Source organism: Lampris incognitus, chromosome 12 (assembly GCF_029633865.1).
Source record: "Lampris incognitus isolate fLamInc1 chromosome 12, fLamInc1.hap2, whole genome shotgun sequence".
In the NCBI taxonomy this organism is placed as follows: Eukaryota; Metazoa; Chordata; class Actinopteri; order Lampriformes; family Lampridae; genus Lampris; species Lampris incognitus.
Genome location: NC_079222.1, coordinates 49,527,677 through 49,548,582, shown reverse-complemented (window position 1 = coordinate 49,548,582; position 20,906 = coordinate 49,527,677). Strand labels below are relative to the sequence as shown.

General features: G+C 45.8%; 1 protein-coding gene across 3 annotated transcripts in view; it reads right to left on the bottom strand.

Annotated features, from left to right (window-relative positions):
* Nucleotides 1-3,116: 3,116 nt before the first annotated feature.
* The window catches only part of LOC130121896 (M-phase phosphoprotein 9), a 34,183-nt gene continuing 16,393 nt past the window's right edge, over nucleotides 3,117-20,906 (bottom strand). For 2 of the 3 annotated variants that reach the window (XM_056290852.1, XM_056290853.1), the window contains exons 13-24: nucleotides 20,279-20,494; nucleotides 19,880-19,927; nucleotides 19,664-19,728; nucleotides 18,455-18,556; nucleotides 17,557-17,775; nucleotides 17,293-17,468; nucleotides 16,803-17,078; nucleotides 14,632-14,752; nucleotides 9,523-9,614; nucleotides 6,302-6,504; nucleotides 4,320-4,388; nucleotides 3,117-4,126 (exon numbers count right to left, since the gene is read on the bottom strand). In XM_056290852.1, the coding sequence (XP_056146827.1) occupies nucleotides 4,025-4,126; nucleotides 4,320-4,388; nucleotides 6,302-6,504; nucleotides 9,523-9,614; nucleotides 14,632-14,752; nucleotides 16,803-17,078; nucleotides 17,293-17,468; nucleotides 17,557-17,775; nucleotides 18,455-18,556; nucleotides 19,664-19,728; nucleotides 19,880-19,927; nucleotides 20,279-20,494 (1,689 nt within the window). In that variant the 3' untranslated portion in view covers nucleotides 3,117-4,024. Of the gene's footprint in view, nucleotides 4,127-4,319; nucleotides 4,389-6,301; nucleotides 6,505-9,522; nucleotides 9,615-14,631; nucleotides 14,753-16,802; nucleotides 17,079-17,292; nucleotides 17,469-17,556; nucleotides 17,776-18,454; nucleotides 18,557-19,663; nucleotides 19,729-19,879; nucleotides 19,928-20,278; nucleotides 20,495-20,906 lie in introns of those variants that run through there. The other variant, XR_008811103.1, reaches the window with a different exon arrangement.

Below are 20,906 nucleotides of genomic sequence, written 5' to 3'. Positions count from 1 at the left end.
ACATTGGTTTTTTGGGGGTTTTTTTAATATAGGAAAACAAATCAGTGAAATTATGAAAAGTGGTCAACTGAGAATTTGTAGATGGATATTAAATTCAAAATGACTTCAGTTTAATTGTCAGGTTGGATCCCTGGTGGCCACGGATAACGAAGAAGAATTGTCATATCGATATAAAATACTAATGGTTCATATGTCTTGATTAGAACAAGTTTTACTCCAATTGTTATAAATGCCTCATGGGAAAATGGGCTTTCAAGAAACCTGATCTTCTTTTCCTTAACAACCATAGAACACAACACTCAACAAAAATCCAAACCCCTACCCGTCCTATACACGGCAGACTGGGGGGGGGGGATAAAGTGCATAGAGTGAAATACAGATACAGATACATCCCACTAATAAATACAGTGTTATATCTTATAACGAGGCCTTCTGGCTGACCAGAAACGATCACGTCCCTACTGTGACATCACTGGTGTGCCTTTGTACCAGTGGCGGCTGCTGCTGACAATTCTGTTGTTTTGGGGGGGGGGGCACGTTCTCCTTCTTAGTAACTCTGTGACTGTGTGGTCATTAAAGCAGCTGTCAGGTGTGCTGCGCCAAGGTTGAGCCCCCACCCCACCCCCACCCCCACCCCCAAAAAACAATGGTTAGCACCAGCCACCACTGCTATGTACTTAAGGTAAGGCTGCCACATTTTCAGAAAGGTGTTGGATCCTTTTCTAAGACTCTATGTTGCAGTGGACTTATGGGCACAATTCACCGTGGCTTGTTGTTTTGCATTAGGTCGACGTGTTCGCTTTAAGGCAGGGGTGTCGAACTCCAGGCAGGTATTTGTTGCAAACTGCACTACACCACCTGATTAAGCTAGTTCCTTTCCCTCCTTGCTCCAGGAGGTGAGCTCATTAGTGAAATCAGGGGGTGTAGTGCACGGTTGCAACAAATACCTGCAGACACTGCGGAACCTCGAGGCCTGGAGTTTGACACCCCTGCTTTAAGGGCTCACGGTGTAGCCACGGTTACGCCGCAGCGCCATGTTGTTGAGGCGGGGACGTGGAAATAAGACACAAGCGTCCGTGTGGTCAAAGAGAGAAGTTGTTCGTCTCTGTTTTCTCCCCAACTTCCACACTGGTGACCCCGCCGTCTGTCTGCTGGACGTTTCCAGAGACAGCTCTTCACGAACATGAGGACTAATGCGGTTTCTCTCAAGTTCTGGGAGTCGTCCGCCTCGGCTTGGTTCGCCCAGACAGAAGCGCAGATCGCAGCGCGGACGCCACAAACTGCCATGATGTGGTGTTGGGCCCTCCGCACTTCAGCAGCAACCAGAGCCGTGAGCCTCCTCACAAATCCTCCTCCGCAGCAGCAGCAGCCTAAATACCAGACACTCAAGCCTCGCCTGCTGAAAACTTTTGAACTTTGTGACGCTGAGCGGGCCCAGCCGGCTCCTCTCTCTACAAGGCCTCGGTGACAGGAAGCCGTCTGAACTTGTGGACAGGACGCTGGATCTCCTGGGAGACCACAAGCCCGACTTCCACCTGTTTCTGCAACAGCTGCCTCCTCAGGTACGTGCTCTGGCGGAGGAGGCTGATAAGTGTTTCCTTGCTGGTCCGCAGCACTGGAGGCCGCGTCTTTCCCCCCCCAAACATTTTCACCACTGCCTGGAGACACTACAGCCGCCTCCACAGCAGCAGCAGCTCCTCAACGGCCCACGCAAAGTTTGGATCCAAGGCCAAGCTGTTCCGATCTCCATGCAGTTTCAGCGTGGCGGGAAACGCCGGGGCCGTCGCTCAGTAGTGGCCGTGTGCGTCGGCCGAGCTGGCAGGCTGCTGTTCATCCAACACACCTCCTATGTGACACGGTAGCATCCTGCCCACATCATGAGTAGGCATCCTGTCCAGTGGATATGCCCCCCCGCCCCCATGGAAGCCGTTAACGGTAGCCCCATCCGCACTTGTGGCACTAGGTACATGGAGTTGTGCTTCGATGGACATCGGTTCAGTTGGGACTTTGTCACGGCAAAAAGTGGCCGCCCCCCTCATCCACCACCAGCTTACAGTAAACACCAGCATCCACCACCAGCTTACGGTAAACACCAGCTTACGGTAAACACCAGTATCCACCACCAGCTTACGGTAAACACCAGTATCCACCACCAGCTTACGGTAAACACCAGTAATCAAATGTCCCCCATCACCAATTGCAATTTCACAGTGTAAGACGACTAACCTGTCATGTTCCACATCCTCCCTGGTGAACTTCATGTGGTGTCCACAGAGTTAATGAGGTCGGTGAAATGTGCCACATCCTGAGATTTAACTTTAACCCAGGTGTCGTCCACATCTGAACCAATGGCAAGGTGGTGTCCCTGGATGGGACATCAGAGCCCTCTTTTCCACTTCCTCCATGTACAAGTTGGCCACTATAGGTGAGACTGGGGAACTCATAGCACACCCATGACTCTGCCTATAGTACTGCCCCCTGTACGTGGACAGGGGGCAGTACCCCCCTGTCCACGACACAGCTCCAGGAGCTGACACACTTGGTCAGTATTGGGTCAGCAGACACAGCTCCAGGAGCTGACACACTTGGTCAGTGTTAAGGGTGGTCCTATTGATAAGGGTGGAGTCGTTTTGTAATTCCATACGGACTACCTCCACTGAGGACACGCACGTGAAGAGGTGATGTTAAGCCTCTCTTCACGTGCATTCCTGTTGATGAAGCAGTGAGAGAAAACTTGTGAATTACATGATCAGAAGCACTGTCCTCTCATCAGCTCACCTGCAAAACTGAATGACTGGTTATGCGACTAGCTGCAAGCCTCTGAAAATACACATAAACACATCCAATCCATGCATCTACCCTTCCGAGTCCGTGCGCCACAGTTGCTGCCATCGTTCTGCCACAAATAGTGTAGTCTGAAGAAATCCAGGAGGTAATGGCGCACCCTACCGACCAGGTAGACAATCACATCAGAGGACGCCACATCCCTCCACTATCAAACAAGGCAAAGGCGCCTCCCAGCGGTGCAGAAGTGTGGGTGAACTGCCTGCTGCAGTGGTAAAGACCAGTTCAACAGCTCCTCTATGGTGGACAATGAAAGAGCAGAATGATCCATTATCAAACAACACTGTTTATTGTGCAAGAAGATCAATATCATGGTTCCAGTGAAGTCAGAAGGTAGATCGTTACAAAGAGCTCAGAAAAACTGCATGGCAAAAGGAAAAGGTGCGAGAAACTCCATGCAATAAGCACTGCCCGAGAAGAAGCATCTGTCAGAGAGGCGTGTTCTCTACTGGTTTCTATTTAAATGTAAGCTGGTTTACATTTTACAAGTGGTTCTTATCTAGAGGTTCGATACAACTGTGAAATCCTTACAAAGAAAAAGACGTGAATGTAGATCGAAGAGATGACTGGACAAAAAATGAAAAAGGCAATTTGATTCAAGTAGGTTAAAATCCTTCAAGTTCTGTAATTTTGTCAACAAAATCAGAAAAAAAAATGAATTCGGCATGAAGAAAATATTTTCAAAAATGCATAAATCAACAGGCTCGAGTATAAAAAAAACATCAGATTACAACGGTATGTCATGTAAAATGGATAAATATTTAAAATATTCACAAACAGGACCACAGTGGCAGTGATGTTGTCCAGGCGGATGGATGTCGGCTTGATGCTCTTGGATCGTTCACTTGTGCAATGGCCAAATATACCAAATAGCCGTTAAAAATTTACACAACATACCTGAAAATGGCAAGTAAAGACATTTATTAATATTTTTCAGACTAAAAAAGTGACGTAAAAATCTGTGTAATACTAAAAATATACTCCAGAGCTGTGAAATCTTTCCATCGTATAAAAAATATCCCCGAGTTTTAAGTAGCATGTATAAAAAAGTTGTTGTGGTCTTGTTGTACATGTATGTGGACTATGGTACAGAAAGAGACAAGAGGAGAATCAGTGCTGCGGATAAAACCACAACCTAAACTGCAGTATCTACAACTGGATGTACAAAAGACAGACATTGCTATATATTGGTAGAGGAGCGGAGGACGTGGAATCTTTTCAAAGTCATGCGGATCGAACCCAGTTCCCGATTCAGTCTCTCCAGACGCTTCTCTAAGGCCACCTGTGGAACCAACACACGCTGGATGAGAAACGGCCGTGGAGACTTCCGGAATATATTTCCATGAAAACACTGTTACAGTTCATTTGCATTAGTGACAGTGTGTTTGTATGAACTTTTAATTAACACAAATAAGGACATTTGTATATAAACACTACTGGTCTCTGCAAGGTTAAATGGTTTGTAGTTTGCTTACCTCGTCTAATCTGGTCTGCAAACTCACTCGCCCCCCTGCACCAGGCATTCGACTCAAAGCTGCTTCAACCTGGCCGACCAACACACACACACACACACACACACACACATCACAATTATGTAAATTTGCATAAATTTAGTTAGCATGTACTCCCCCGTGTCTGTGTGGGATCCCTCCGGGTGCTCCGGTTTCCTCCCACCATCAGAGAGGCATGCATGTTAGAGTTAATACTCCTGCCTGTGCCCCTGAGCAAGGCAATGGAAAAAAGAACTGAAGAGTTGGCCCCCGGGCGCTGCAGCTGCCCACTGCTCCTATACAATAGGATGGGTTACATGCAGAAGATGGGGCATCCGGGTGGCGTAGCGGTCTATTCCGTCGCCTACCAATAAGGGGATCGCTGGTTTGAATCCCTGTGTTACCGCCGGCTTGGTCAGGCATCCCTACAGACACAATTGGTCGTGTCTGCAGGTGGGATGCCGACTGTATGTGTCCTGGTCGCCGCACTAGCGCCTCCTCTGGTCGGTCGGTCGGGGTGTCTGTTCAGGGGGGAGGGGGAACTGGGGGGAATAGCAGGATCTTCCCACGCGCTACGTCCCCCTGGTGAAACTCCTCACTGTCAGGTGAAAAGAAGCGGCTGGTGACTCCACATGTATGGGAGGAGGCATGTGGTAGTCTGCAGCCCTCCCCGGATCAGCAGAGAGGGTGGAGCAGCGACCGGGACGGCTCGGAAAATTGGCCAAGTACAGCTGGGGAGAAAAAGAGGTGGCGAAAAAAGCCACAAAAAAAAAGAAAAATGCAGAAGATGAAGTCTTTGTAACTGAACAATGACAACATAAAGTGGTGTTGTAGATGAAATAAGTGGCTTAATTTCACATAGCTCATTAGCTTGGTCGAGTGGGAGATGCTCTGTGAATGTGTGTATATTGTGATATTGTGCAAAGTCGTGAGACAGTCATCACAAAATGAGCGGGAATGAAGGAGTAGTGTTAGAAGGTAATGGGAGGTAGTGAATGAGCACCCCTTAAAATTAGATCTCATTTAGGTGTTGTCGAAAAACAGTAAAGCCAGTGGTGCATAAGAGGTCAGGTAGAGATTAAAGTTGTACTGCCGGGATTTCACTCCTACCTAGAACGACCATGGGCAGTCAAAATGACCGCCACGGTTTTTAAACTCTGTATTCTGTCAAGGTAAATACCCAGTTGAGATATTAATGCATTACATATATTAGTATGTCTTTTATGAAACTAACTTGACGCCAAAATGAACATTTTAACAAAGTTAATACTATTTTTCCAACAATTTAAAATGGCAGCTGTCCAACGCCTGTAAATACTGCAAGGCCTCGGTGGTAGTCATGGTGCGTCTGTAACGGTGTCTGTAACCAGACATGTTAGACATAATCAAACATCAAGTTTAGATTATTTCTCTGCACTGGAGGGCGCTAGTGTGTTTCTAGGACAGAGCAACGAACTTCACGACGGAAATGACGTCACCAACACGCGTCATAAATACTGACATGACGCACACCATCACGCACAAATCACGAGATGGTCTTTTTGACAGCTCAAGGTCGTTTTAGGTAGATCTTATCATAACCTTTTTCTTTGCGATTGATCTAAAACTAATTTTAAGACAAATATGTGCAATTTTAGGAGCATTTGGGGAGCGGCAGGTCTGTATCTTTTTCTTCCACAAAGTTATTAACCTTTGAAAATCCAAACAGTCAAAATGACCACCTTGGTTGTTCTAGTGTGGGTGGTCTGTCAGAGATAGCCAGGCTCAGTTAAATTAATGTGCCACTGATAAAATCAATGGCACACTGGATCCTGGGGGCATATGTATATCATACTTTTACAAAACTCTTTTGACAAGATATAGGTGGTTAAAAATTCCTTGGGTAAGAAAGCCGTAAAAAACTCATGTTATAACGTGATATGTATGTGTGTGGCTTTTAAATTCACTTGGTCATTTTAATAACTAACCTGCAATTTCTCCTGTGTCAGCTCATCAAACAATCTCTCAGCATCGGCCAGTGAGCCCAGTTTGTCCTGGAGAAACAGACCCGGGTCCTCACAAGTGTCCAGAATCCTCTGCCTGATCAATGCCTCCTGGTCCTCCCAGCTACTCTCGACTGGGTTCACACTGCAAGTACTGTCAGCTGAGATGCTGCACTGCTGATGTGGGTCTGCAGAGGGGGCCAATAATGTGTTAGATTAGTAAACTGAGGCAGCATGGTTCAGGAGGTACAGCATGCTGTCTAGGGTTGATGCTAGATCCAACAGAAGTAGACGTGATTGGTTGTTGGTTAGGGTTAGGGTTAGGGTTTAAACTCTTTTTGAATTTCCATTGTTAGCAAGCGTTGACATTAGCTATCGTTACAGTACGATCTGGAAATGTTAAGGTCAGTTGTAAGCTAGCTAGCTAAATGTTTCAGTGCCCATCGTTTGTTTCAAGTCAGTGCGCTTCGAGGTTCCGCGCTGTCTATTGGCCGACACAACAGCCAATCACGGCTACTTCCGTGCCTACACCCCGTTGGATCTAGCATCAACCTAGACGGAAGGTTCCTGGTTCAATCCCCGGCTCCTCCAGGGAGCATGTCGAAGTGTCCTTGAGCAAGACACTGAAACCCTAACTGCTCCTGATGAGCAGGTTGGCACCTTGCATGGCAGCCTCCGCCATCAGTGTGTGAATGTGTGTGTGAATGGGTGAATGTGAGGCGTACACTGTAAATCACTTTGAGTCGTCGGAGGACTAGTAAGGTACTGTATAAATGCTGTATAAATTTGCCATTAGTCACCCATTTAAACTGTGGTTTTTTGCTTCTTAGGCAAGTAACCCCTTAGGTATCCCAGAAAGTTGAATCAGTTCATCTGGACACAGCGTTTAGTGGGAGATATGTTTCATCATCATCTAAGTGACCTCTTCAGTCTAAACTGACTGCAGGTACCCCCACCCTTATAAACAGCACGGTTGCATAACGACCAAAACCAACAATTGGTTTCATGTGCAAATTGCCGTGACTATTAACTGGACTTACAATGGCCATGTGTACTATTCACAGTGGATTTGGGAAAGGTTGCAATCACAGCATTGTAAGATGGTGACAGATGTACTCTTAGGCCACCCCAGCCCCTCGGTTCAGGGATGGTCATTCCCTCTTAAGCGTTCCTCCCTATCAAGGACGTGCACATCCTCATCCTTGAGAGAGTGGCCACTGGCCTGTAGATAGTGTAGACTGCGGAGTCCTGACCTGACGTATTAGCTCTTCTGTGTTGTGCCATCCTCTTCATTAGAGTTTGATTGGTTTCCCCAATGTACAAGTCACGGCAATCCTCCTGGCACATAACGGCGTACACCAGGTGTGCCCAAATCCAGGCCTCCAAGGCCGCAGTGTCTGCGGGTATTTGTTCCAACCACGCACTACACCACCCGATCTAACTAATTAGCTCACCTCTTGGACCAAGGAGGGAAAGGAATTAGTTAAATCAGGTGGTGTAGTGCATGGTTGCAACAAATACCTGCAGACACTGCAGCCCGCGAGGCCTGGAGTTGGGCACCCCTGGCTCAAGGGTTGCCCACTGGTTTACGCTTAAGGCAGCTGTTGTCCTGCTGCTCTCTTAGATTGGCTGGTGCACTGTTTGGGCGTCTTCCTGACTTTGACAAACGCCCAGTTAGGATAACCACACCTAATTTTTTTTTTTTTTGTGGAATTTCCCCCCCTTTTCTCTCCAATTGTACCCAGCCAATTACCCCACTCTTCTGAGCCGTCCCAGTCGCTGCTCCACCCCCTCGGCCAATCCGGGGAGGGCTGCAGACTACCACGTCTCCTCCCACACATGTGGAGTCGCCAGCCGCTTCTTTTCACCTGACAGTAAGGAGTTTCACCAGGGAGACGCAGCGCGTGGGAGGATCACGCTATTCCCCCCAGTTCCCCCTCCTCCCTGAACAGGCCCCGACTGACCAGAAGAGGTACTAGTGCAGCGACCAGGACACATACCCACATCCAGCTTCCCTCTGGCAGACATGGTGAAGAGACGCCCGACTAAGGCGGAGGTAATACAGGGATTCGAACAAGAGGTCCCTGTGTTGGTAGGCAACGGAATAGACTGCTACGCTACCCGGTTGCCCACGATAACTGCACTTAACCAGGGCCTGTTTAATGTGGGATCTCTCCCCTTCCCCGGCCGCAGTGTCGGTGGGGACATTGTCAGCTCGGTGGTACAGCGTCCTGATGACTCCTATTTTGTGCTCCAGTGGATGACAAGAGTCAAACCTTAAGTACTGATCAGTATGTGTTGGTTTGCGATAAACGTCAACAATTAAATGTCCCTCATCACCAATTGCATCTCACAGTGTAAGAAGGCTAATCTGTCATTTTTCACATCCTCCCTGGTGAACTTGATGTGGTGTCCACAGAGTTCATGTCGTCCGTGAAATGTGCTACATCCTGAGATTTAATTTTAACCCAGGTGTCGGCCACAAATCTGAACCAACGGCAAGGTGGTGTCCCTGGATAGGACATCAGAGCCCTCTTTTCCACTTCCTCCACATACAAGTTGGCCACTACAGGTGTGACTGAGGAACCAATAGCATACCCATGCTTCTGCCTATAGTACTGCCCCCTGTATGTGAAGTATGTTGACTGAAGACACAGCTTCAGGAGCAGACACACTTGGTCAGTCTGAAGGTGGTCCTATTGCTAAGGGTGGGGTTGTCCTGTAAATAAATGCTCTACAATGGTACAAATAATGTTGTTGAATAATATATCCAACAGCATTATTTGTACCATAAATCAGGTCTGAACTTAGTTAAGTCAAGGACAAAACCAAGACATGTGAAAGTTGAGCATTTTGTTAAGATTAATACAAAAACCATCAGCATATTTTGCACAAATGTTACACTTGCAATATTCAACTTTGCTTTTTAGCACAACCCCCCCAATAATTGGTGAAGATTGTTTTTGATTATATTATTATAAATGTATATACATTTTTATCATTGATAAATCTTTAGCTACACAGTGAGGTTAAAATATGGTAAAACACAAAACAAAGCCCCTTGAAATAAAAATCAGATAACAACACAAAAACAGACAAAGAACAGATTCAAGAGTAGACCAAGATTTAGGTAATCAATCTGATTTATACATTAATGTTGAATTTCTTTTTACTGTGAAATGGAGAAAGATATTGCCCAACATTACCTTCTTTCTTGTTTGGTGCTGTAAAGGAGAGTCGTTTCCTAGGACTGGCAATGTGGAATGAATGGCGTCTCTGGTCTGGTGGTCCATCAAGCCTGTGGTGAGAGATTAAAAAGCCATGTTTTAATCATTTAATCATCGTGGAGGGCTTTGAAAGGCAGATCAGCCAGTTCCTGGCAGGTGGCTGGGCCTGCTGCGGCGCCTTAGCAGCATCGCCTTTTACGGGCACAACAAAAAGCTACAGCTTCCTCTCGGCAGTCTGGCAAAGGAGTTCAAGGCCACCTGAGCCAGAGAAGTCTTGCTCTACCAGGAGTCTGCTGACACCAACGTCTCCTCTGCAGGTATCGAGATCAGAACAGGAAGGAGGTGGCACACGCAGGAGGCAGTTGAGCGGGCTGAGGCAAGGTTGCGGCACAGCATCTTAATGGGCGCTGTGTTAACTGGTCGGGCCGGGCCCAGGAGCAACTCCATGTGGGGAGTGTGCATGCACACTCTAGTTGAGATTACTCAGAAAAGGACTTGTCATAGGTTGCCTTAGTTTTTAAAGTTAAACCAACAGATTATTTTTTACAGTGTTGCTCCCACTAGTTCAGATTATGGAAAACAACAAAATATGTTACTCTAATTATGCAGATGACACACATATTTACATAACCGTATCACCAGAGGACTATAATCCCAGACAAGCACTGAGTAAGTGTATGGAAAAAATCCAATGATTGGATGTCTCAGAATTTTCCTCAACTAAACAAAGCTAAAACTGAAGTAATTGTCTTTGGAGCCAATGAAGAATGATTAAAAGTCAGCGCTCAGCTCCTATCAGTAATGTTAAAAACCACGAACCAAGCCGGAAATCTTGGTGTAGTCATGGACTCAGACCTGAATTTAAATAGCCACATTAAGACCATTACAAAGTCAGCCTACTATCTCCTGAAGAATATATCAAGAATTAAAGGATTGATGTCTCAGCAGGATTTGGAAAAACTTGTCCATGCATTTGTCTTCAGTCGACTCGACTACTGTAACGGTGTCTTTACAGGTCTCTAAAAACTCGATCAGACAGCTGCAGCTGATTCAGAACACAGAAGACCAAAGAAGTGGATCACATCCCTCCAGTCCTGAGGTCACTACACTGGCTTACCGCCTGAATGGTTTAGGGCCAGAATACATTTCTAATCTACTGCTACACTATGAACCATCCACACCTCTCAAATCATCTGGGACAGGTCTGCTTTCTGTCCCCACAGTAAAATCTAAACATGGAGAGGTCTCTTTCAGTTTTGATGCACAATATATCCGCAACAAAATCCCAGAAAACTGCAGGTTTGTTCCAACTCTGTTCTTTTTAAATCAAGGCTGAAGACTTTCCTGTTTACCACTGGTTCAAAGCGTTTGGTTACCATCTTACACTGCACTGTAACTTTTAATCTGTCTTACTTGTTTTCAAATATCTTTTTTTATGTTGCCTTTCTTAATGCATTTTATGTTTATGTAAAGCACTTTGAATTGCCTTGTTGCTGAAATGTGCCTTGCCTTGATCTAGTTAATGTTAACTAAGCTTAAAATTTTGCAAGTTTCAGTGTAAGGATTTGTTGCTGTGGTAACAGCCTAAACTAAGTAAGATTTCCTTAAGAAAGAGAATATTTAAGACTTGATTTTAAATAACTGAAATTTGTATCATGATTTTCTTCTTGAGCACCGGCACTTCTCGTAAGCTCCTGGCACTCTTTTCTGCCCTCTCCATATCAGGTTCTCTGGGAGAGTCATAATAGCTGTAAATAAACTGCATTACCCAGGTGGCACTGGGAGCACTACATACCCAGGGGCACTACATGACACTCACCCGCCATCTTCCCACACCGGTACTGGGTGAGGCCACTGCAAACGTGAATTTGTGCAGCCACTATAAGTATCTATAAGTATCTATAAGCAGAGAGAAGAGAAAGTATCTAGGAATTTCGCCAGGAATACAAGGAACTAAGGGCATCCTGGCTTGATGACTTAATTGCCCCACACACTAAAGTTAGTGTACATAGTCAGTTATTTTTTACTCTTAACAATTGAAATGGTTGTCCCCTTGACTGTCATGTTGGGAACATCAGCAATATCTCCTACTGTCTTTAATTAGTGTGAATGCTGGGGGCATTCACACTATTGCTTTGCAGTTCTTTATTTATTTATTTTTCTCCGCCCATTTTTTGACACTTTGTAGCTCCTTCATATTTTTAGCTACTGAAACCATTCAACTATCAAAATGTTCAACTCATTAAGGACATTAGTGCTCCCCTTTCAGATTTTTCATACCTTTTGAACGTTTTGAAATATTCAACTTTTTTCAGCCATTTTTTGAATGGGAGTCAATGGGGGACTTTTGCAACCTTTCCAACTCTTTTACTCCTTCATACTTTTAGCCACTGAAACCATTCAGGTATCAAAATTTTAATCTCTTTAAGCCCATTAAGGCTCACATTTCGGTTTTTCTAAATTTTTTAGACTTTTAGACATATTCAGCTTTTTCTACTTTTTCAAAACAATGGAAGTCTATGGGGAAAGGTTGAAACCCTCATCACCTTTGAACTGTATCTCCTCCTTCATTTTTTGAGCTAGAAACCCCATTTAAAGCTTAGACAGTTCAGGGCATTCAGCTCTTTCAGAATCCTATTCAGATTTTAAAAATATTTTATAGTTTTTGAACAATTCAGCTCTAAAGTTTAGCAATTCTGCCATACACTTTGCCTGTTAGAATGTTCAGTCCTATTGTGACATCACATATCAATTTGAAACTCAACTGCCAGGGTAATTAGTGTCAACTCTCAACCCCTGGTAGATTTGATCAGCTTCTGCCACTTCTTAACTGCTCTTCCTCCCTCTTCAACCTTCCTACCTTCCTTCCTACCTACCTTCCTTCCTTCCTACAACCTTCCTTCGTTCCTACAACCTTCCTACCTTGCTTCCTACCGTCTTTCCTACCTTCCCACAACCTTCCTACCTTGCTTCCTACTGTCTTTCCTACCTTCCTACAACCTTACTACCTTCCTTCATACCTTCCTTCCTACCTTCCTTCCCACAACCTTCCTGCCTTCCTACAACCTTCTTACCTTCCTACCTTGCTTCCTACAACCTTCCTACCTTCCTTCCTACAACCTTACCTTCCTTCCTACAACCTCCCTGCTATCCTACCTTCCTACAACCTTCTTACCCTCCTTCCTACCCTTCCTCTTCATCACTACTCTTCGTCTTCATCACTACCCTTCCTCTTCCTCCCTCTTCAACCTTCCTACCTTCCTTCCTACCTACCTTCCTTCCTTCCTACAACCTTCCTTCGTTCCTACAACCTTCCTACCTTGCTTCCTACCGTCTTTCCTACCTTCCCACAACCTTCCTACCTTGCTTCCTACTGTCTTTCCTACCTTCCTACAACCTTACTACCTTCCTTCATACCTTCCTTCCTACCTTCCTTCTCACAACCTTCCTGCCTTCCTACAACCTTCTTACCTTCCTACCTTGCTTCCTACAACCTTCCTACCTTCCTTCCTACAACCTTACCTTCCTTCCTACAACCTCCCTGCTATCCTACCTTCCTACAACCTTCTTACCCTCCTTCCTACCCTTCCTCTTCATCACTACTCTTCGTCTTCATCACTACCCTTCCTCTTCCTCCCTCTTCAACCTTCCTACCTTCCTTCCTACCTACCTTCCTTCCTTCCTACAACCTTCCTTCGTTCCTACAACCTTCCTACCTTGCTTCCTACCGTCTTTCCTACCTTCCCACAACCTTCCTACCTTGCTTCCTACTGTCTTTCCTACCTTCCTACAACCTTACTACCTTCCTTCATACCTTCCTTCCTACCTTCCTTCCCACAACCTTCCTGCCTTCCTACAACCTTCTTACCTTCCTACCTTGCTTCCTACAACCTTCCTACCTTCCTTCCTACAACCTTACCTTCCTTCCTACAACCTCCCTGCTATCCTACCTTCCTACAACCTTCTTACCCTCCTTCCTACCCTTCCTCTTCATCACTACTCTTCGTCTTCATCACTACCCTTCCTCTTCATCACTCTTCATCTTCATCACTACCCCTCCTCTCATTCTACACACATTTCAGTTTCCAACAATCAAACTATTTATGTATTTAGCACATTATGGCAGTTTTCAATTTTTTATACCTTTAAAACTTTTAAAATATTCAAGCCATTTCACATTTCAGTTTCCAGGTATTTCAGGTAGACTAGTGACTTTCTGACTTTTCCTATTTATCCATTTTCAGCAATGCTTTCGTGATTTCTTTCAGCAGCTCAGCATTCACACGCTTTTTCTGTGGAAAAGCATTTTTCTAGTTCACTGTAGAAATTCAGAATGTAAAAATGATTTGCTGATAATACTGGCTGATACACAAGCCAGCATGTGACTAAGGGGAGGACCGGGACTTATTTTTTCCCACTTCAAGCACTGATCCATCTGACTCGGTTAGTCACGTATAAGATTAAAGGTGCTGTTGTTTTGATCGCTTTATTCCAAGACAGTTAATCAAAAAATAGAAACTCTATGCTCAGGAGACCAACTTAAAATCTCCAAAAAAGGGGCATCCGGGTAGTGTGGTGGTCTATTCCGTTGCCTACCAACACAGGGATTGCCTGTTTGAATCCCTGTGTCCCTACAGACACAATTGGCTGTGTATACGGGTGGGAGGCTGGATGTGGGTGTGTGTCCTGGTCGTTGCACTAGCACCTCCTCTGGTTGGTCGGGGCACCTGTTCAGGGGGAGGGGGAACTGGGGGGAATAGCGTGATCCTCCCACGTGCTACGCCCCCCTGGTGAAACTCCTCACTGTCAGGTGAAAAGAAGCGGCTGGCGACTCCACATGTATGGGAGGAGGCATGTGGTAGTCTGCAGCCCTCCCCGGATTGGCAGAGGGGGTGGAGCAGCGACCAGGACGGCTCGGAAGAGTGGGGTAATTGGCCGGATACAATTGGAGAAGAAAAAAAAAAGGGGGGGAGGGTCTCCAAAAAAAGAGGCAGAATTATATTACCCAATACTGCAGATGGAAATTCGACGGATGTACTGGTGACACGAGGTGGTGGTTGAGAAGAGATACCGTCCGTCATAGCTCACCTTTGCAGCATGTGCTGATGTCTTGGCAACAGGTGGCCAAACGCCGTGGAATAGTTCTCAGTGGGACAGCGTTTGGGGCTGGACTTAGCAGACAGAGGCGTGAGTAAAGTTTCCCTCTTTGCTGGCAAGAAAAGAATGAGTATTTTGTCATTCATAAAAAAACACTGGTCCCTTAAAATTACATTTACCAATGACTCTTTCTTTAAATAATTCAATGATCACAAAAAGTTAGGATGAGATTCATGTGGTTTTTGTACATTTTAGCTAACTTACCGGTTTGCCAAATTAATCACAGCTAAAAAAGTTGTTATCAAACAACTTACAATCAGGAGATATGGGTGCTGATATGTACATATTTTCCATCCATCCATTTTCCAAGCCGCTTCTCCCAAATGGGGTCGCGGGGATGCTGGAGCCTATCCCAGCAGTCATTGGGCAGCAGGCGGGGAGGCACCCTGGACAGGCCGCCAGGCCATCACAGGGCCCACACACACACACCTAGGGACACTTTAGTCCGGCCGAGTCACCTGACCTACATGTCTTTGGACTGTGGAAGGAAACCGGAGCCCCCGGAGGAAACCCACGCAGACACGGGGAGAACATGCAAACCACTGTGCTGCAGTGCCGCCCTATTTACATTTTACATTTATTTACATATTTTGCTTTACAAAATTACTGCGAGAACTGTCTCTTAATAATGTCCACATGCAGAGTGGGGGAAGTCAAGGCTATACTTATCGCCGACGCAGCTATAGAATTTGACAGTTAAAAATGAAAGAAAGGCAGTCAGTCGCATATTACACATTTGCCAAAAAAACAAAATGCACTGCTTCCTGAATTCGAGCAAGCAGACTCAGCTACCTGATGTACTGCTCAGTACTTGTTCAATTACTCATCCGCTACACGCGGACGATTCCATGTCATGACCCGTTAGCCTGCGTATGATGCACTGACGCCGTCAAGTCTTTTAGTCTTGCTGTGTGCGGCAGCAGTATGAGCTTACTGAGTGGTACGTACTGCTTCAGCACATTCGGTACATACTACTCAGTGACCTTCATCCAGCACATACCATGTGAGACTTGTAAATGATTCCCTCGGACACAGCGCCTCCGTTCATTTTGCCCACTAAATTATCTCTTATCTAAAACCACTACGATAAGTCTGTAACAGAGAACTTCGAACAACTGTTGCGAGGATTACAGTAACTCCGCATAATGTTAGAAATGTGACGTTACAGCCAGCTTTGGTGCACTAGCTCAACGTTGCAATTGTAGCAGATAAGAATTTAAAAATAATCACGTTTTTCAGAAAACACAATTTCCTTCCTTTCAGAGTCATGCAAATGCACTGCTCATATTTTCTGTTTTCAGAACATGTGATTTCATTGTTATTTCAGCTATGTTGCGAAGGTTATTGCTACAAGGTTCGTGTAACTAGTACACGAGGTAGGTAGGTAACGCAGGTTCTTGTCTGGGTTAATTGTGCGTCGATCGACTGGCGATGCCTCAAGTCTCCGGTAGGGAGAATCGCGCTCTTCTCCGTCACTCAATACGGACGAGTGACGGTTTCTGAAAGATGGGGCACGATGGGGCAAACCGGCTGACTCGGTGGAGAGTAAGCTAGGGCTCGGTAGCTCAGACTTAGCAAAAAATGCTAGTCAAAAACAAAGTGAGGCTACTTGCGCACACGGGTATTTATAGTTTATAAGCAGCACTTCAGATGGCTAGCTAGCCTGCATCCCTCACCAATGAATGATGCCGTTATTGAATAAGTCTGTGGTTGTTTTTTGTCAGCAACCAAAAAAACTGGCCAATATCGGCTCTACAATTTGTAAAAAAGTTATTTTTTTATTAGTGCATCACTGAATCCATCTTTTTCTTTGGTTTTAAGTAATTACCTGAAATAATTTATTGGTCACTGCATCCATTATCTTAATATAATCTCTTGTGAATTATAAAACACTTGATGTTCAAAATATTTATCTGATTTTATCTGAAATGTTAGTTACCAAAACTTACAAACTGACAGACCAACTGCTTATCAAACTAAGTTAACTGCAGCACTAGTATTTTCTTTTAAATCTAGCAAAAGATGCTTTCTTGTTATGATCATTACTGATGCAGGACAGGCTTAGGCCAGCAGTAAGCAGGAAGGAGAACAGGAATACATACTGGGTGTGGTTGTCGTTAAGTGACAGTGGACTGGAGGGGGCAGCGAGGAGGATCTATGGCCCTCGGGTGACACACCCCTCTGAGCCCTGCCCAAAGGAGCAGCTTTCTCTTGTCCAGTGCCACAGCCCGTTGCACCAAGCCTTTTTCGCTCCGGTCCGGCTACTCCCCTTCCAGGATGAGTCATATCCACATCCGCTGCAAGCCCGACTGGGTCCTGAACAGGTTCTCTGTGGATCCTCTCCACAAACCCTGCCGCAGTTCGCTGATTAGAAACCCCTGCATAGAAAAACCACGTCAATATGGTCCAATGCAATAATGGTGGTTTCCTTGATGATTTGATGTGCCCCCTCTTTACCACCATCAGTACAGGTCTACGCAAACAGCTAAAAGAACTGAGGAAAAACACAAGCATTTGACTTGAGCATTAGATGTCAACATCAAGTGGACAAATTGAGTAGGAGTCCTATTGTGGACGAGGAACCGCTCTCACATGGTGCCCGACTCTCCGTGGCCCTGGTTTCCTCCAGCTCTATTAAAGCCATCATCACAGGTGTCATGGGGCATGGCCCCTCTCGCCTGCCGGGTTCTTTGCCAAATGGCTCCTGGGGTTGGGACTGATGCCTAGATTCAGGGTGGGAGTGTTCACGCTCTGGGGGTGAAAAACATCTACAGAACAAATAGGTCAGTAACTCAATCAGACTGAACAGTACTCACTAATTAAACTTGAGGAAATACTCACTTTAATTAAAAATACCTCCAACTGCTCTTTGCGGGCAAATTGTTCACAGAGCCTCCAGAAGCATTTGACTGGTCATTTGGTGTACATGGTGACTTCCTATTGGTTTGAGGGTATGGCGACTTCTTGGCACTACTAGGATGGTCAGACGGAGGACAGGAAGACTTCCGATGGCTAAGATCTGGTACTGTCCTGCTTTTGGTTGGTGAAAGTAGCAGGTCCGGGTGGTGGTAAAGACTGGGGATGTGTTAAGGAGAAATAGTGTTGAGGAGAAATATCTGACAGGGAAAACTGGTCATTGCAAACACTCCTCCCCCTATAGCAGCCTGTCACACCTCTCCCAAGGACAGGCAAATATTGCAAAGTATGGTGGAGTTATGCCAGAGTTAGTGCAGATATATAGCATTGCTCCTGTGATAGCTATCTATAGAATTTGGGCAGGGGGTGATGAGTTGTGATGGGTCTGGGATGTTATTTTACTTACATCGCTTGTTCATGGGTGAGTGTGACATCAATTACATATCTATTGTAATGATACTTTCATTCATTCATCTGTTATCCAAACCGCTTATCCTTACTCAGGGTCGCAGGGATGCTGGAGCCTATTCCAGAAGTCATTGGGCAGCAGGCGGGGAGACACCCTGGACAAGCCGCCAGGCCATCACAGGGCCCACACACACACACACACACCTAGGGACAATTAAGTGCAGCCAATTCACCTGACCTACATGTCTTTGGACTGTGGGAGGAAACCGGAGCACCCGGAGGAAACCCACGCAGACACGGGGAGAACATGCAAACTCCACACAGAGGACGACCCGGGACGACCCCCAAGGTTGGACTACACTGGGGCTCGAACCCAGGACCTTCTTGCTGTGAGGCGACCGTGCTAGATATTAAAATTCAAAATTCTTACCCTGCCCCAGAAGGCTGTGTGTTACTATGGGAAGCGTAGCGCAATCTGGCCTGGTTCTCATGCTCCAACTGCTTCACCTGAGACTCAAGCTTTGAAATCACCCTGAAAGGACAAAGGTAAGAGGGACAAATATTGTTCGAAGTTTAGTGGTTGAGGATGTCCCACGGTCCTTTGAAGCTACACAAGATTAAAAATTTATTTTACTTAATCTGATCACGAGAGTAAAGGAGAAGACAAGCACAATATATGGACAGACAGATATATAAGACTTTTTTTGCTGACCTAATTTGCTGCAAGCTTTTACAGTTCAATTCAAAATCACTGTGGACACATTATCAGGTGTACACAAAATGTTTTTTTTTTACCAACAGCATATGACATATGAGTGAAGATTTTATGTGCAAATGAAATAAGGATCAATATTTGCACCTGTAAATGCTTTGCAGGATGACAGTACAGTGATGTAAAGCATGAAAAATAGGTATCATGCTTGAAGATAATGCCATATTATTAGGATCAGGCACCATGGTGCTTTCTCAGTACTACAGCACAGTGCTACACTGGCAAGGCCCAGCACACAACTTATTTATGTACAGTAATTCAATACTCTCCCCATTTGTAAAATTTGGAAACAAAAGCTAAAATATCTAACAGCCCTCCTTTTTCTCCCCAATTGTATCCGGCCAATTACCCCACTCTTGCGAGCCGCCCTGGCTGCTGCTCCGCCACCTCTGCCGATCCGGGGAGGGCTGCAGACTACCACATGCCTCCTCCCATACATGTGGCGCCACCAGCCGCTTCTTTTCACCTGACAGTGAGGAGTTACACCAGGGGGACGTAGCGCGTGGGAGGATCACGCTATTCCCCCCCAGCTTATCCTGCTCTCAGGGTCGCAGGGGTGCTGGAGCCTATCCCAGCAGTCATTGGGCAGCAGGCAGGGAGACCTGTGGACAGGCCGCCAGGCCATCACAGGGTCAATACATTCACACCTAGGGACAATTTAGTATGGCGGATTCACCTGACCTACATGTCTTTGGACTGTGGGAGGAAACCGGAGCTACTGATGTGGTGAGATAAAAAAAAAAACAAGTCACTGGGCATGACCTCCATCATGATATAAGATTATGACCAACAACAGTTTGCATTGCACTATTTGCATTTTGTTCAAAGTGTCAGTAGTCTCCCTTGGTTCTGAAAAAATACTCTTACCTCTTCAGTTCAGAGATCTGCTCATTGGCATCGACGAGCTTGTTTTCAGTTGATATCAGCTTGTCCTGTCGATGAAAAACATGTCTTGTTTTACAATACACTGAAGACGATGATTTTTGTGTCTTTCAAAAATGGAGTTTGTTCACATCATTCTGTAAACCAGCAACAGCATACTAGTGAAATTCAGCCAAGATGAATAGTGAATATGAGCATTACCTTCACCCCTTCATGGTCCTTCCGCAGAGAGTCATATTCCCCAAGCAGCTGAGAAAACAGGAAAGTCATTAATTACTTTGCCCACCATTACCCAAAGAAGAGTGACGAAGAAACCTGCAAAATATCCCCCATGGTTAAGAAAATATATATATCCACTTCATAGTTCCTTTAAAAGAACAGCTAAATAATGCAGATTTGGGATCTGTGAAGCAAATAATCTATTAAGTTAATCAACAAAGACTGAGCAAGCTACCACAACACGAGAAGCAAAATAACAGTGCTGTGCTGGTTCAAGTATCACTGGACTGCTCCAGAGATCAATAACCAAACGATACTGAAGTGTCGCCATCTACATCTCATCGTACTCTTGCTTCTCTTCCACCAGTCATCAGCACTCACATCCTGCAGCATCTTGTTCTCTCTTGCTCTTGTGGCGTCCTTCTCATCTGCTTCCTTGCAGGCACTCTGAGCAGCCTCCTCTAGCTGGCGCACTCGGGTCTTCAGATGTGCTACCGAGGTGTCTTTCTCATTGCCTGACCGTTTGCTTTCCTCCAGTCGCTGCTGCAGGGATTTTACAGTGGCACCTGCTACGGCATACCGCTGTGGCCACTCCACCTACAACACGAGGAGATAGAAGGTTCGTGTTATAGAGGAGCACATATCTGAAACGCCATGGTCATGAAGAAGTGAACAGGTTAAAAGACGGCTGAGTCAGACAACATAATGTCAAATGCTATGTGATTAAATTCCCCCACCCTTTTCCCCCCAACTGAAGTTTTGGCCAATCACTCCACTCTTCCGAGTCGTCCCCAGTCTCTGCTCCACTCCTTCTGCCAATCCGGGGAGGGCTGCAGACTACCACATGCCTCCTCCTATACATGCGGAGTCGCCAGCCGCTTCTTTTCACCTGACAGTGAGGGGCTTCACCTGGGGGATGTAGCACGTGGGAGGATCACACTATTCCCCTCAGTTCCCCCTCCCTCCTGAACAGGCCCCCCGACCGACCAGAGGAGGCGCCTGTTCAGCG